Genomic DNA, 16,393 nt, shown 5'->3' with positions numbered 1-16,393 from the left:
TTTTCCTGATATTTCGATTTTCTTTCAAATTGAAACACAGTGTGAAATGTCGGGATCTCATCATGAGGTATACAGAGGCACGAGTCTATAAATCTGGGGTTTATTGGGATTCAGCTGACAGACAGAAAAATGTCTGTGTTTGATAAGATAATAAGTGATGTGTGGAGTGACTTGGAGAGAAGGGCGAGAGCGAGGGAGGAATTCTCCAGAGAGAGCATGGATTTCTAGATATTGCTCTGAATTTAGATCCTCTTCATTTCTCTTCAGTGTCATATGAGTAAACGCCAGTGAGAAAGATGAAAGCTGTGCAAGCAAATACTTATTAAAAATCCCACATTGTTCGTTCTCTAAATCCTGATTGGATGAGTTTCTTTCACCTGTGATGCACATTCTGTATTTACGTTGCTCTGTTGCTTGTTAACATTAAACAGATCTGCATTCATTTCATTTATGAAATCAATTCTAAATGTTTAAATGTTTTTTTTTTTTACATTTTAATAATGATCTGAAATATAGATTGCATATGTTTGATATATGTTTAAAATAATGTACTTGTTTACATACAAAAGTTTTGTTTCTACTTTTTTAATACTTTAAACTGATCAAAAAGGACAGAAAAGACTTTAATAAGTGATGTTCTTTTAAAAAAAAAAAAATAATAATAATTCATCAAAGGACCCGAACAATAATTTGTCACTGTTTCCACAAAAGTTATCAACATTGATAATAATAAGAAATGTTTCCTGAGCAGCAAATCAGCATGTTAGAATGATTTCTGAAGGACATGTGACATGACTGGAGTAATGATGCTGAAAATGACAAGAGGGTGCATAAATGATCACACAATTTAATTTTTTGTGTGAACTGTCCCTTTAAGACAATTGCATTTTTTTTTTACCTTGGTAAACTGCAGTGAACGGCCTCTCATGGCTTTTTGCTTTATTATAGAAGCACACCTTTTAAAAGAGAGATTAGAATGGACAATATTGTGTTTCTGATTTGCTTTTGCAATCATGCACATATATTATTGATATAAACTAGCCCCAAAGACTCTTTTTCTTGCCCATTCTCCTTTGAGATAATGCGGTAGAGTTTGTCTGAGAAAGTTTCTCAGCACAGAAGCTGTTCTCGCTCCCGTGTGTGTAATAGGGTCTGGGATGATGTGATAACAGCACCCAGCACTTCATTATAGAGCACAAAACACACACACACTCACACTTCCATATGTTCCCTAGACCCCCTATCCAGTGCACAAAACCCTTTCTTTCTAGAAACAGGCCAAGTGGAGCGAGAGCTCAAGGGAGGTGTAATTATTCTAACCTTGACATGTAAATGAATGCTAAAGTCCAGCATTACTCTCTGTTCCTGCTGCTTGACTCTCAGGCCAGACTCTTAGTTTTAATCTGAGAGAACACAAGACTGGATTTAACAATCCTGAGCATCTTGATGTTGGGAAAAGAAAAGAAAAAAACTGGATACTGCATCAATCTATCTATCTATCCATCCATCCATCCATCCATCCATCTACACTGTAGGGTCTGATGCTAAGATGCAGCATTTGAAAAGCATGTACTGTATTTACAGTTTTTCTCGGTTGCTTTGGTGCATTTCTCGATTCATCCTTAATATTTGCAAAAAAAGTAAGTGCATTTCTCAAAACAATTCGTACAAACAGCACCACATGATGGATTACCTGCAAAAGCCTGTAACTTACTCAAAATCTTTAGTTCATCTATCAAAAGCAAGTATTTCTGTCGATAAACATATCAGTGCCATCAGAATGAAAAGTCCTTGTGTAATTATACACAAACAAGATAGTCAAAATGCTTAGTCAATTTGTCGATATAGCAGTGCACAGTCTGGATGACAGTTACTGTATTAAACAGTATGCCATATGCTTATGCATGCCATATATCCATTACAAGAGTACACATTACTGTATGTGGGATATTGAATGAAAGAGACTGGATAGAATTCCAAGTTATACTTTTACTAGTGGTATGACCAAAAAAAAAAAAAAAAAAAATTACAAAAAACCTTTACAATGTCATTGTGATATAGAAAAGGGAAAATATGTATGGGCACAAAGATGAAAATAAATTAAATAAGTCCAATGTCAGAATTTGTAACTCTTGTGTTGTCCTCTGTCTATACATTTTATGCTTTCCAACTGAAGATCCATGAGATGAACCTTTGAGCTGTTTCAGAGAAATGGTTTATCCTTGGTTTATCATCTACGTTCTCAATACATTTTGAGCAACATTAGTAACTGATAATGTAGGAAACCGCAGATAAATGTGCGTAATCAATTGCATGAATGTACAAAATCGCAATCGCAGCTTGTTCAAAAGAATGAGAAACTGGTTTTATGATGTGCACAAGTGACTAGATGATGTTGAGGTTGTACAAGTAGTTTTGAGAATTTCATTTCTGATTTGACAAATGCACCAAAGCGACTGAGAAAAACTGTAATCATTTACATAAAAAGTGTCTGCTAAGATGGCCATTTTGTGCTTTTAAACAAACTCAAATGCAGATTTGTAAGCAGTCAGTACTTCATTTTTCCGATGGTGTAGAAAGATGATTACATTTCTTTTTAATGTTTATTTTAGTATCATCCACAACATGTACTGTATATCGATTTCTCTTATCTATTTTTCTGCAAGCATTCTTTCTTCTTCTTTATTGCAGCTAATGTCCACTTCCTCCGAGTGGACGCGTTTTGGTTTTATTCTCTAGTTAGAATAATTGTGAGTGATAGACTCGCTCTTTGAAGGCTGTAGTGGATCTGAGATAATGGCACCAGAGGAACGCTGAACCTCATATGTGTAGTCTTCACACACATTTAATCAACTAGTGGTGTTGTTATCCGACCTGCTGGCTGTGAAGGCATTTCTAATGTCGCTCTGGCTCAGATCACGCTCAATGGTTTCAGCTCAGTCCTGTCAGCCCCATTACCCAACAATGAGGCGTTTGACCGATCATCTCTGACAGCCTTTGTGCCGGAATATGATACGGATTTGTCCCTGCCTTGCGACTTCGCAGGAGTCTTACTCAAAGCTCTTTACGCGTCACTAGTGGGTAAAGAAGCTCCAGAAGCGGGAGGCTGCGTTCGATTTGATGCTCGGTGCTCAGGCCTCTTTATGGAGAGTGAATTACATTTAGCTGTGTTTCACAGTTGTGAATTCAGTGGGTTAAACAGTGTTTTTCTGACAGGCAGTCTGGTCCTGCACTCGCATCAGGGCTTCATTGTACATAGCATATAGCATCTGTATATATTAGAATAATATCAATTTAACATTTTAATTAAACTAATATGGAATTGGAAACAAATAATGTGTTAAAATAATGTAATACTTTTGAATGGTGATAAACAACTCACTGTGTGATGTAGCCTATAGAATGCCGTTGTATGCCCCTAAAATTCTCTTAAATGCCCTGTATGAGTTTCGCCTTATACTGTATTTGTGTCATATGATATAGATAAAGGGATACTCCAACCCTAAAATGAAAATTTTGTCATTAATCACTTACCCCCAAACCCTTAAAATCTCTGTTCGTCTTCGGAACACAATTTAAGATATTTTGGAAGAAAACGTGGAGGTTTGAGACTGTCCCATTGACTGCCAAGTAAATAACAGTGTCAAGGTCCAGAAAAGGTATGAAAAGTCGTCATCAGAATAGTCCATCTGCCATCAGACGTGCAATCTGGGTTATATGAAGCGACGGGAACACTTTTTGTAAGCAAAGAAAACTAAAATAACGACTTTGTTCAATAATTCCTTTGTCAACAGTCTCCTCTGTGTCACTCCATTTCACCGTATGCTGCGTATGCTCTTGTGTACTCCGCACCACAAGGAGGCACTGTTTTATTTCAAATCAAAGCTAAATACACGTAGGAACAGCGTATCCTTGTGGCACCGGATGACCTAAATATATGCTATGCCTTGTTCAACCTGACCATCATCCCATTCCCTCGTTCCCTTCGTCCTCTTTCTACTCATCCCCAACTCTCTGTCCAGTTAACAGTTTCATAGCTTGTTTGTGGCATGGTCCTAGCTAGTGAAAGGTGTTCAGGAAACCTGTATGAAAACAGTCATTAATATTGAATTTTAATTTCGTGACACAGAAATTGTCCTATAAGCAGTTACATATACATTCCAAGAGTATTTAAGTATTTAATTTATGTTACTGTACATAAATGTTAAGAAGTCTATAGGATTTTTTAAATTTAATCTGGTGGGTCAAAATTATGAGTCTAATCACTTAAAAAGTACAGGAATCAAAAATGCAGATTGATGCTGTAGAGATTGGGAGACATCAGTTTTGATCCAAAGCACACTTTATGCAGAATTTATCAGGAAAAGTTTTACAGTCTGCTATAATTTGCATATTGCACACTCTGTTTTTCCGTGTCTGTTTTAAAGTGATCTGTCTTTGTAATTTAGGGTCATCTTTAGCAAACTCAGCTTGAAACCTTTTGATTTGTGAGGCTACTATCTCATTTTTCAGACCAGACAGAACTGAACAGAGTGAAACCTCATTAGAGAAGGACTTCGAATTAAATTACCTCCCTCAATTAAAGTCCTACTCTCATTAGTTAGCAGCTCTTTAGAGGAAAATAAAGTGCACAGAGGGGAAAAAACGTAAATGGTTCTTAAGTTAAACTAATTGTTCTTAACTGAGGTGCACTCAGTATTTTTTCCTCATTAAAAGTTTTTCAAATGAAAAATTAAGAATGTTTTTGAATTATAATTTTTCAGATGTTGTGCACTCACAAGACTTGAGTCATGTCCAGGCGAATATTACTCACTTCATCACGCTGATTTCACAATCATCAGACAGTCACACTTATGTAATAGGTTAATCATGGCTGACTGCTGGTTGGTTATTTTGTTTTGTTGAATCTCTTGACAACACTTCAAACCAATAAATAAGTGTTATGTTTTGCATTAAGAAAATTTTAATTTTGGCACATTTAAGACAGCACACATTATACATCATGAATCCTTTATGTATAATGCATTATAAAGAGATTCATAAATGTACAATTTTAATGCATTTTGTCTTTTCATAAATAACTGTAACCAAAGTTAAAATGCATTGGCAACTGAAATTGGTTAATAATCCTGTTTTAGTAATACTTGCTAAATCTGTAACAATGCAGATCAATGTGTTAAAAATACTTTCATGTACATTATCCTTTTTATACATTATATATGAAGGCTTAGTGAAGTGTTACCAAGATATTTTACATTATTGTTACATCTATAAAATACATTATATTATTATTTTCATGACAATTACACCATTTTTTTTTTGTAAATATTTTTTTAAAATACAATTTAAATAACTGTAAGTAAAATGCAAAACATGCTGTTAGGTACTTAAAGTAGTTTTTGTTATTTTGTTTTGTGTTTTGCATTGATGATGATTATTGTGGAGAATATGTACATTGCCAGAAGCCTTTACGTATTATGCATTGTAAAAAGATTTATAATGTATATTTTAATGCATTTCATATTCTCATAAATAACTGTAACCAAAGATAAAATGCATTATACTTTTTTTTCAGATTCCTTGTTAGTTTTCCTTGTCCAAAGTTAGTTCTGTGGCATGTTTTAATGCCTCATATTTTCTAAATACAGTAAGTAACAATGAAAAGATAAGTATTATGATTTACTATAGCTGAGGTTACAATTACTCTTGAGATAACTAATTTTATAATGCATTAGATATAAAGAGTTTGACTGGATTATTACCAAGCTATTTTTATTGTAACTTTTTGTAACACACACAAACACACATATAATCTTGGGGCCCTATCTTGCACCCAGCGCAATTGATTTTGTACACTGACGCATGTGTCATTCCTATTTTGCACCCTCGCAAAGCGCGCTTTTCCCTCCACAGAAGCACGTCGCTAAACTAGTGAATGAACTTGCGCTCCCTGGGCGGTTCAGCGCAAAAAAGGAGGCGTGTTCCGGCGCAAACAATCCCTGGTGCTATTTTGCTGTTCCATTAAACAATTGCGCCACTGACCAGAAAAAACCTAGTCTAAAGTCAGTGGCGCGTTGCGCGTTGTTCATTATGCTATTTTAAGGGCGCATGCTTGACCATAATGTATAGCGTGCACAACGCGCATACACTTTGCTCATGTAATCTACACAGATGCAACAGTTATTTTTGCAAATCATAAATTGTTACACTAAAAAAATATTAACACATGAGATGACGGAAATCATTGTGGTGTGCCACGAAGATGTGAAAAAAATAAGCATAAATCTAGCTTACAAATTATTCAGGCTAATTATTCTCCCATCCCCATACAACACACCTTCTCTGTCTTTCACTGCTCTTACAAGAACATCAGTCTTCTCGGCTGTGAACCGCTCCTGGCGTGCGCCTGGTAAATACGCCATAATAATAGCAATCCATAATGGAACTTGCGCACCTGCTTTTAAAGGGAATGTTGGATGACGCTCTGATTGGTTTATTTCACGTTACGCCCAAACCACACCTATGAATAATGAAGCTACTTCAGACCAACCCATTTTAGATTTGCGCCGGGCGCAAGAGCCATTTATCCCGCCGGGAAAATAGCAACAGCGCCGAGACCCGCCCACAAACTTACTTGCGCTTCGCGCTTTGACACTTGCGTTTCAGATCGTTAAAATAGGGCCCTTGATAATATTTGTTTATTCATATATAATTAATTTTTTTCATAAAATAAATTAAGCATAAATAAAAGGCAAAAAAATGCTATAATGTTTTAATACTATTTTTTTTGCACTGGTGATGATAATGATAATCGTGTTAAGCAGTGCTTAATTGTCACGGAAATAATGCCACAATGCGTATCATCATAAATCCATTTATTTGTTTGAGCCAAATAAAATTCCTTATTTTTCCTAGTGAATTTGGTGCTGACATGAAACCCATGCATGTTCTTGATAGTTTTCTTGAAGCTCACCCTGTTTGTTTGGTTGTTAAGGCCTTATGCAGTCAAGTGGTTGTGGAGCTGACGTCTCCTGAGGGAAATGAGGGATATCAGATCAGTTAGATGAGAACCGGAGGCTCCCATGAGCAGAGAAGTGAGAAAACAGCAGCGGGGGGCTGATTTCCTCTGGCCACAGGGTGAAAGTATCACCTCGAGCCAGCAGGAGACAAGTGTCAAGTATGAGGGCTTTCCATGCCTCGCAGCTCTCTCGGGATTGATTGCCTGGATAACAACTGCAGGCCTTACAGAATGACTGAATTATATTATACTATATTAAACTTAATTACAAAAAAAAATAAGTTTCTACAATATATTTAGTAGTTTCTTATCAGTGTTGACTGTACATGTGGCAGAAATGTATGGAAAAATCAATCAAAGACATCCTGGTCACGGCAAAACAGAGAAACAAATAGAGACATAATTCCTGTAATTAATAGATAATTAGTGTAATAATTTAATAGATAGCCAGTGCAGAGACTGTAAAATTGGGGTAATATGATCATAATTTCTTGACCTGGTAATAGGGCTGGGCGATATGGAGCAAAAAATATATCTCGATATATTTTGCTATATCTTGATATACGATATTTATCTCGATATCTTTACAGGAAAAATAACCCCCCAAAAACTACTGCAAAAACAAATATGCCAAATATTACATGTTTAGGGCCCTATGAAACGTTTTATTTTTTTCTTCACCATATGTTTTATTGTTACCTAATTCTGTGTTTTAGCATGTGCAATTATTTAAATGGATAAAAACAACTTAATTGGTTATTAAAAATTCTACACAAATTCTTACAATAGCCTTATGTGAAATGTTTTTTTTCCCTTCAGAAATTCATTTTTCTGGTTATCAAATGAAGGCATAAAACATTCATTTAATTTATCTTTTAATTATTTAGAATTAAGCAAACTTAATTTTTTGGTGAATAAAGGGGATTTACTATTAAAAATAAAACATGGAAGAAATGTTGTGTGATTATTCCTTTAAAAATGATGTTAGTTTCTTTTTAATAGCAGTAGTAGTAGTGGGCTATGTACATTCTGCTGAACAATAGTAATAGATTTCTGGCAAATACTTTTATTTTGACGAACCGTTACAGTATGTGATACGATGATGTGATATATGACGCTAGTTTTATTCAAATCAAACAGTCCGATGCTCATGAAGTGACTCTCAGAGCAGTTCTGGAGATGTTCTTCATGTGTTTACGTCTTGATTTAGTGAGATGACAGAAGCTGAAATCACCGCGAGCGTCACGCGCGCTTCCGTGTGTTTAATGAATGAAGACTCGCTTCTGCGCCATTCGTTAACACAGACACGCAGGATTCATATTTAAATAGACCTTTACGGCTTAATATTTGCAGATATTAGTCCATATGGTGATTTGATGTAAGTGCATGACCTACTTTTGATTAATTAATTCAAAATTTGACAAATTCCGTGCCATTCCGCGTTAAACTGTAAATTCCGTTTTTATGACTCAATTCTGCATTGTGGAATTCATTGGGCCATACAGTAGACATCTGCCTGCTGTTCGCCCGACGTCTGAAAAACGAAGTATCTCCATATAATGGAGCCATTTGTCCTTTTTTTTGAGACTTTTTTTATTTTTTAGATTAGTTCTGTACACGCGAGGGGAGGGGGGACAAAAGCAAGGAGGTGGGGGTCGAGCGAGCGGGGGCGAGCACAGCACAGAGAAGACAAACAAGCAAAGTGGCGGAATCTGAATTTAATATAAACAATATATCGATATATAGGATATGTCAAAATCCATATCGTGTTTAAAAAATATCCAACCTAAAATATTTAGATAAATAGTTGAGTATCATCAGCATAACAGTGGAAACTAATCCCGTATTTTAATCTTTCCAAATTGTAAATTTGTTTAATTTAATTGAATTTTATAAATCAATAAATAATTTGTAATAATAATGCAGGTGCATGTTTAATCCTCATATACCATATATATATTGATTTGATTTGATTTATGTTTTATGAACCTTAAATTACACACAGATTGTGTTATGTTCACACACACACACACACACACATACACTCACACACACAAACTGATACTGTTTATGTTTTTATAGTATTGGGTAGAAAGCAGTAGAGTGATATCAATGTGATAATATCAGTCTTGAAATTAGATGACAAAAGTGTAACAAGGCATAGGAGAAGGATACACAAAAAAAGAGAAAGCATTAAAATCACTGGAAAAATCAGGTTTTATCCCATCTCCCCGCCAAGATTACTTCACACCCCTACAGACTGCATTTTATTAGCTCCATAACGGATTTATCACTGCCAGCATGATGGTTTAGCTTTTTAAAATCCTTTTTAGTCTTCAAGGTCCACCGTGCCATTGACAACCCACCATGCATCATAATGTGGGACTGGATATATAAACCTCCTAAATTTGCTGTTGGTATATTCATCGAGAGTAAGATCCCATTCCTCTGACGATCTGTTAAGTGACCTCCTTGAGAGCAGGAGAGAGACGGAGGGGTGGAGAGCGACACCGCTGATGATTGCTGTCGTTATAATCTAGTACTAGAGAAAATGAGGCTAATGCAAGTGTCAATCTGCTAAATACATCCACTGGGCTCAATAGCACAGCTGGAGCTCTGGAGCAGAACCCACACACACCGCTCGCCAATGTCCAGTCTTCACCTTTTGTAAAATCAAACCGCTTGTATGTGTCCAGTAAACGCAGCATCAGAATCAAACTGGTTAAGGCAAGTTTTACACTTTCACAGCACATCATAGTGTAGTCCATGTATATATCTGGGTTGTAACCACTATAGACATTGAGGGCAGTTTTGTTATTGCTAGCTGAAACAAATTAAAATATAGTACTGCATATATAAAATATTATATGATAATAATAAATATTAAACAGAAACAAATAAAAATGACAGAGAATGAGGATAACAGAATTAAAACTGAATTGAACACAACTGAAAGCTGAATATATATATATAAAACTAATACAAAATATTAAGAAGTACTGTAATATTAATAGTATAGAAATAGTCAAAATGTTTAATTGTTACATTGTTTGATAAATATTATATATGTACAATGCTAATAACAGTTGTTTTTGACACTGTTAATTTTGTTGTAGATTCAAATCTTAAAATCACAATTTTTTACTAAGAAAGAATTAATAATAATAATAATAAATAAATATAATAACAATTAATTTTTTTAATATATTTTTTATTACATTTTTATTATTAAATATGGATATATCTTGATAAATAATATACTATATAAAATAAATAAATGGTTAAATAAACATCATACGATATATATAATATATATAATATATATGATAGATAGATATTTATTTGAACAAACCATTCAAATCTGTCACTATAAGTGTAACTTATGTGCTGAACTTCATAAAATATATATATATAGCATTGTTTAACTGAATTTACCATTTAATTCTATTTATTGTTAAATTTACTAGTGACCAGTTTCTGAGGGAAAATTGCTTCCAAGTAAATCCTACACTAATTTCTTTGTGAGTGGATTTTTCACAGTCCATTATAGGATTGTCTTCTTTGCGAAGGATGAATGTGAATCCCAAATGAAGGTTTCTTAGAAGGCAGTGTGAAGCTCCGTACTTTTAGAACAACCCCCCAAAAAACTGTGCTGAAGTTAGCTTTAAAATGCATGAAATGTGACCGGGACATGTTCTTGACACGACACTTTTCTCCCAGAGTGTACACCTACTTCCTGTGAGCTGTGTGCACTTCCTGTGACTTCAGTCGTCTCTCCTGCTTAAATGCATGTGTGCATATTATTTGTGTCCTTTGCCTTTCCTCTGCAAATGTAACTTTTATGAGGTTGTCAGGTCTTGTTGCTGAAGCAGAACAGACTGTTTGATGTCGGAGAGAACAAAGTGAAGGTCTGGCTCAGATCTCAGCAAATACACAGGGGCGCTTTATTATAAACAGTGTTGAGAAGAAGCAGAGCGTAGAGTCGCTCCAGGTGTGTTTACTGAGAAGGCCAGAGCCTGAGGATGATGAAGATTCGCTCCAGAAAACAACAGCAACCATCGGGCCATTACACCCCACTGTCAGAAAGAGCCTCAGCCCGTTTTGGGAAATAATCTTTGTTTTTCAGATTTTCATTTGGCATCACATCTTTAGTAGTAATGATGTCAGTGAAAACAAGTATTATTGTTTTGGTTATATTTTGTATATATTTACATTTTGACACTAATTATTGCGTCCTAAGTTAAAGTCTGTTTAAATTGTGTTTTTGAGTAAACTATTCAGTGGCACTTGACAAAAAGTTTTAATTTACTTTTTTTTATTTAACTACTTTTAAAACAGTAATTAAATAGAGAGTTTTAAGTGTTATTTTATTTTTATGTTTAAAAATATTTATTTATGTTTTAAATATATTTTAATTTGTATAATGTTATTTTATTTTTAAATGTATTTTTCATTTGTTTATTCATTTATTTAAAACATATTAATGTGTGGTATATAACTACATTGTAAAAATAATTAAATAGACTGTTTTAATGAAATTAAATTAATAGAAATCTTCAAATGGAAAATTCTTTTAAAATTAAAAAATATGTATTTAATATAACAACATTAAATAGACAATTTTAATGTTAAGAAGTCTTTATTTAATTGTGCTAACTACATGTTGAAACGTGATTAAAATAGGCAGTTTTAAATGTCATATTTTAAAATGTAAAAGTATTTTATTATTATTTTTTTTAATTTAACTACATTTTAAAACTAATTAAATATGCCATTTTAAATATCTATTTATTTATTTTATGCTACATTGATTATTTTTCATTTAATTCCAAGTCCATACACACAGTGACCACATTCGTTTCTAAAAAAAAAAAAAGATGATGGGAGATCCACAGGTGATATGAAATGCTATTTAACCGCAGATCACCTTACAGTATATTGAAGCCTTCCTTCATTACACCCACCTCATATGAACACAGTGCTCCTCCTAAAAGCCCACCTGAACACTCGTTTAAAACCATCTCTCCTCCAAACCTCTGCAATTAAAAAAGAAGCTTGCTGGTTTACAAAACATACCGATATTGGCACTGATTGCTTTCTTACTGGCTGGGAGAAATTTGTTTCCAAACTGATTATCTGGAGAGCTCAGAGGACAGGACTCAGATGAGGCTCGTATTGTGTGTGTGTGTGTGTGTGTGTGTGTGTGTGTGTGTACTTCAGGCTCTCCAAACACGCTCAGTGAAACAGCACAGATGGGCTGTGATTTCACTTGGCTTTCTTACAGACAGACGGACAGGTGGACACCCATTTCTCACCACATATACCCCCCCCCCCCCCTCTCTCCATCTTTCCCTCAGGAACACAAGGAAGGAGTTGAATGACATACGGTTTGAATTCACTCCAGGGCAAGGTCAGTGCACCTCATCATACATCAGCCGCAGTCGTAGCGTTATGCTGCCTTCAAATCCTCAGGAGAAATTCACACTTACGAGGCCAGGAAACATAATCACAATGTGAATTTGGTCAGAATAAAATGGGCACAATTTCTTTTTCACTTGCTGACTGAATTTTGAAGCTTTCTTGCGCTAGTGCAACAAAATGAAATATAATAAATGAGCATTAGGTTTGCATGCTTTATGTACTGTATATATACATATATATATTACATATCATACTGTATATATACATATATATATTACATATCATATCAAACTCCAGGGTATGTTCGATCAAGACAATGATCAGGTCTTTATTCCAGGTTTTAACACACAGTAGATGAAGCCTAGAAGACTCTCCCATGAAGTAAATGCTGAAAACTGACTATGATTAATACCAGTTTAATTCTGCCGTGCCGATACGCCTCCAGCTCGGTAAGCTGGAGCTCAAAGAAAATCCAGTTTACTACTGGTAATTATGACATTGTGTTGGTGTTCTCATACAAATTATCTTTCCAGAGTGACTTGAAGGCAGCATTAGCAATAGAGAAATGTTAGATTTTGCTGTATCTGGCTGAGCAGTAGTTTGGGTGGCTCGCCAATGTACTAGATTTCTCTAATACATAAAATAAGTAAGCTTGATCAAAGTTCTTGTGGGGAGAAGAATTTATTGAAGGTAGCAGTGTAGCAGTTCTTCAGCAGTGATGTTAGCATGTCATCCTTCATACAATCTTAACCCAAGGTACTGTCTGTGAGACCAGACCTTTATACCTGTTAACAAATGTGCTACAAACAATACAATAACACCCCATGGAGAGACAATGATAGTGTAACCTTTTGGTGACTTGAAAGGATCTCTCCCATGGAGAGCCCATTCAATGACTTGATGTTGACCTAAGAGGCTGATTATATGGGCCAGTTGTTTCACACTATTGTGAACGAAGTACAGTTGCCTACAGTTGATTCCAAATACATCCAACCAAAGTTAATTAAAAACAAATAATCTTTCAATCCCCCCTTTGATCATTTTTGATCACACATAATAGAAAGAACATACAAAACAGTTATAATTTTAGTAGTCATGTACACATGCTGTATACAGGATCCTTCTTGCAATACTTTTCAGTAATCATGAATACAGAATGCTGCATACAGGCTCCCTTACTTAAGATGACAGAATAAGAGTTCATGGTGAGGTTTGCATTATCTTTAATGCCTAAGTTCTTTTTTTTTTATTTTAATGTTGCGATCTTGTGGAAGTGATGAATGTTGTTGTGTTCTGTGGATGTTAAGGCATGTTTATATAGGTGGCCAGTGCAGTTTGGTCCAAGCGTTGGATATCTTTGCTCATCCTCTGAAACGCTGGGACACCTACAATCACACCAGAGAAAAGGGAAACAAATCTTTCCAAAGAAATAGTTTAAACAAAATATGCCTAATTACCAATATAACTGTCCCTATTTAATGTTGGCAGGACACTACAGTGTTTATCAGTGGTGAAATGTTCATGTCTTCGTCCTCAGGCGACAAGCTAGAGCCTAAAAACTCTAGTCCCACCATATTTGGACTCTGAAAAACACTACTGCCATCTATCCCTCATCTCTAGGCAAATTCACATCAATCCACTCATTGTTTCCCTGTGCCTTAACTGCTGTGTCAGTTACTAAAAGATCCTCAATTGGTCTTTCCCATCTGTATTCTTGTTGCGACACATCAGTTTTTTTAATCTTTACCCATTTGTTGGGCACTAAACCATGGCTCCCTTTTGGAGGTGCCAAAACTTGATTCTTGGCATTGTGTACTGCCAGACTGAGTCTTTCATCAGTTTGGACAAGGCTGTCAGATGTTAGATTTTCAGTGGACATGGGCCGGCCTGTGACATGTTCAAAAGGGCATAGTCCATTTTCCTTGTGGTTTTCCTTAAGGCATCGGTTGTCATCATGTTTTTTTACATCTTCCATTAACAATGATGATTGTTTCCTGGCCAATTCAATTTGAATCTGTTTACTATGTAGAACAGTTTGTGAGTTTTGCTGAAGTTGTCTTAATGCCGCTGCATGTTTACCTCTCTCCTTTACGGCTTGTTTAGCAGCACTGTCTACTAGGACATCCTCTGTGGCTTCAGTTGTTGAGGTTTCATGGAGTCCATCAGCTTTTGGATAAGATGTCACTAGCTGGTGCTGCAGAGAGAGGTTCTTCAGTTTCCCTGTGGCTCCACAGCATTTAGCAGAGTCTGTTTTTGTTTGGCTGTCAACTGCTGAAACCTCTTCAACAGGTGGTCGTCATCACTTTGTCTCAAACTCAGCTTACAATCACGAATCCAGTGTCCTTCCTCGTTGCAATGTCTAAATCTTTCCTGAGTTTTCTCTCTTGAGTGTCTCTGATATTCACTTTTTTCGTATCCCATTGTCCTGTTGTTGTATGACAAGGTTTTGGATTGTAAAACTCTGAGATCGACTTCCTGTGTTCTTTCAATCTTTGCTGACCATTCTACAATCTGCATAAATGTTGTTCCAGTGCTGTCCCAGTCATCATACCTGATTTTAAGAGTTTTAGAAACCTCAGGTTTCAGTCCATTCACAAATATGGTTTTAAAAGGGATGCTAGTGTCTTCACAGAGTTCTTCAATGTTGTTGTTCAAACCTGCATGTTCCATCCAAGTTTGTCTGAAGCGTTCTTCAAATTCTGCAACACTTTCTCCTGTCTTCTGCACACAAGAGGTAATTTTAGCCCAATTAACCTCTGCAGGTTTCAGTTCAAATAAGAAGGTTTGAACCGCTTCCCATCCAGCTTCAATGTTTTCTTGAGATTCACCAATCCTTCTTTCAACACTTTCTGTAAGTCGTTGTTGGTCATTGTCTCTTAAGTTCACATTAACAATCATCACACTGTCCAGTGGATGTAAATTGTAGATTTTCTGCAAGCGTTGAAGAAATTGCCATACTTTCCGTGGTTGCTTGTACACATCTGGCAATTCTTTTGACCATTTGTCAACTTGCTCTGGAGTAGCTGGCTGGTATGTTCTGTATGGAACATATTTCTTTATTACCTTTTTTACTGTGCGAGTTCGTCGTTCACCATCTTCCTCATACTCCTCTTCATTTTCAGTTTCAGTTCTTCTGTTCTTAATAATTACAGGAGCAAGTCTAACCTTCAGTTTGTCCTTTGTAATTTCAGTATGTGTGTTGATATCTGCATCACTGTTATCAGAGCTGCTTGAAGCTTTTGATTCCAGTCGTTTGGAGAGCAAAGTTAACAACTTGTCATTCTGATGTAACAGTCTTTCTTTGTCCTTCTTTACAGTCTGTAATTGTTCAGCCAGTGCTCGAACCTTTGCTTTCTCTGCTTTTTTCTCATGTTGTAATTTGTCAGTTTCACATCTCTGTAGATGCTGTCGAATTTGTTTGAGCAAAATTACAGACAAGCCATCTCTGTTGGTGTATGTCCTTAAGCGCTGCATCTTTCCATAAGCCCTTTTAATGTCCGGCAAAGCCCATAGTCCACTCTCTGAGTACTTGATGCTGTACTTCTGGCAGATGTCATCATGGCACTTCCTCAGTCCCAGCCTTTTGTCCAGATATGCATTCAGATTCTCCAACATCTGATCAATGGTAACATTTGGAGGTTCTGTTCCATGTCTTTCTGTTGTTGGCCTCAATGCATGACTATTGCCTTTGTTTTGTGCAGACTCAGCCATGGCGAATACAGGAAAAGTGCCCTCAGAGGTGTGAAAACAGAACAAAAGGTGTTAGAACTGTTAAAGGTACTTATTCAGATTTAAATTCACAGCAGTCTGTTAGACTGACCATTTTCAGTTACACAGACAAATCATTAGTTTAAAAGCTCAGCTTAGTTTTCAATTTTCCATTTAAAACGAAACATTTACATTCAGGCTAATTTTCCTTGTTTAATGTCTGAATTGAGTTCTAGCTCAGAAGGC

The 16,393-nt window shown here is 35.8% G+C and overlaps 1 protein-coding gene across 1 annotated transcript in view; it reads left to right on the top strand.

Annotated features, from left to right (window-relative positions):
• Window positions 1-16,393, top strand: part of LOC113108265 (STE20/SPS1-related proline-alanine-rich protein kinase-like) — a 59,094-nt gene that overhangs the window by 30,277 nt on the left and 12,424 nt on the right. The window contains exon 15 of the mRNA XM_026271194.1: window positions 12,376-12,428. Within this exon, the coding sequence (XP_026126979.1) occupies window positions 12,376-12,428 (53 nt within the window). The remainder of the gene's footprint in view (window positions 1-12,375; window positions 12,429-16,393) is intronic.

The sequence above is a fragment of the Carassius auratus genome, chromosome 9 (assembly GCF_003368295.1).
Source record: "Carassius auratus strain Wakin chromosome 9, ASM336829v1, whole genome shotgun sequence".
Taxonomy (NCBI): Eukaryota; Metazoa; Chordata; class Actinopteri; order Cypriniformes; family Cyprinidae; genus Carassius; species Carassius auratus.
This window is presented reverse-complemented; position numbering and strand designations above follow the sequence as displayed.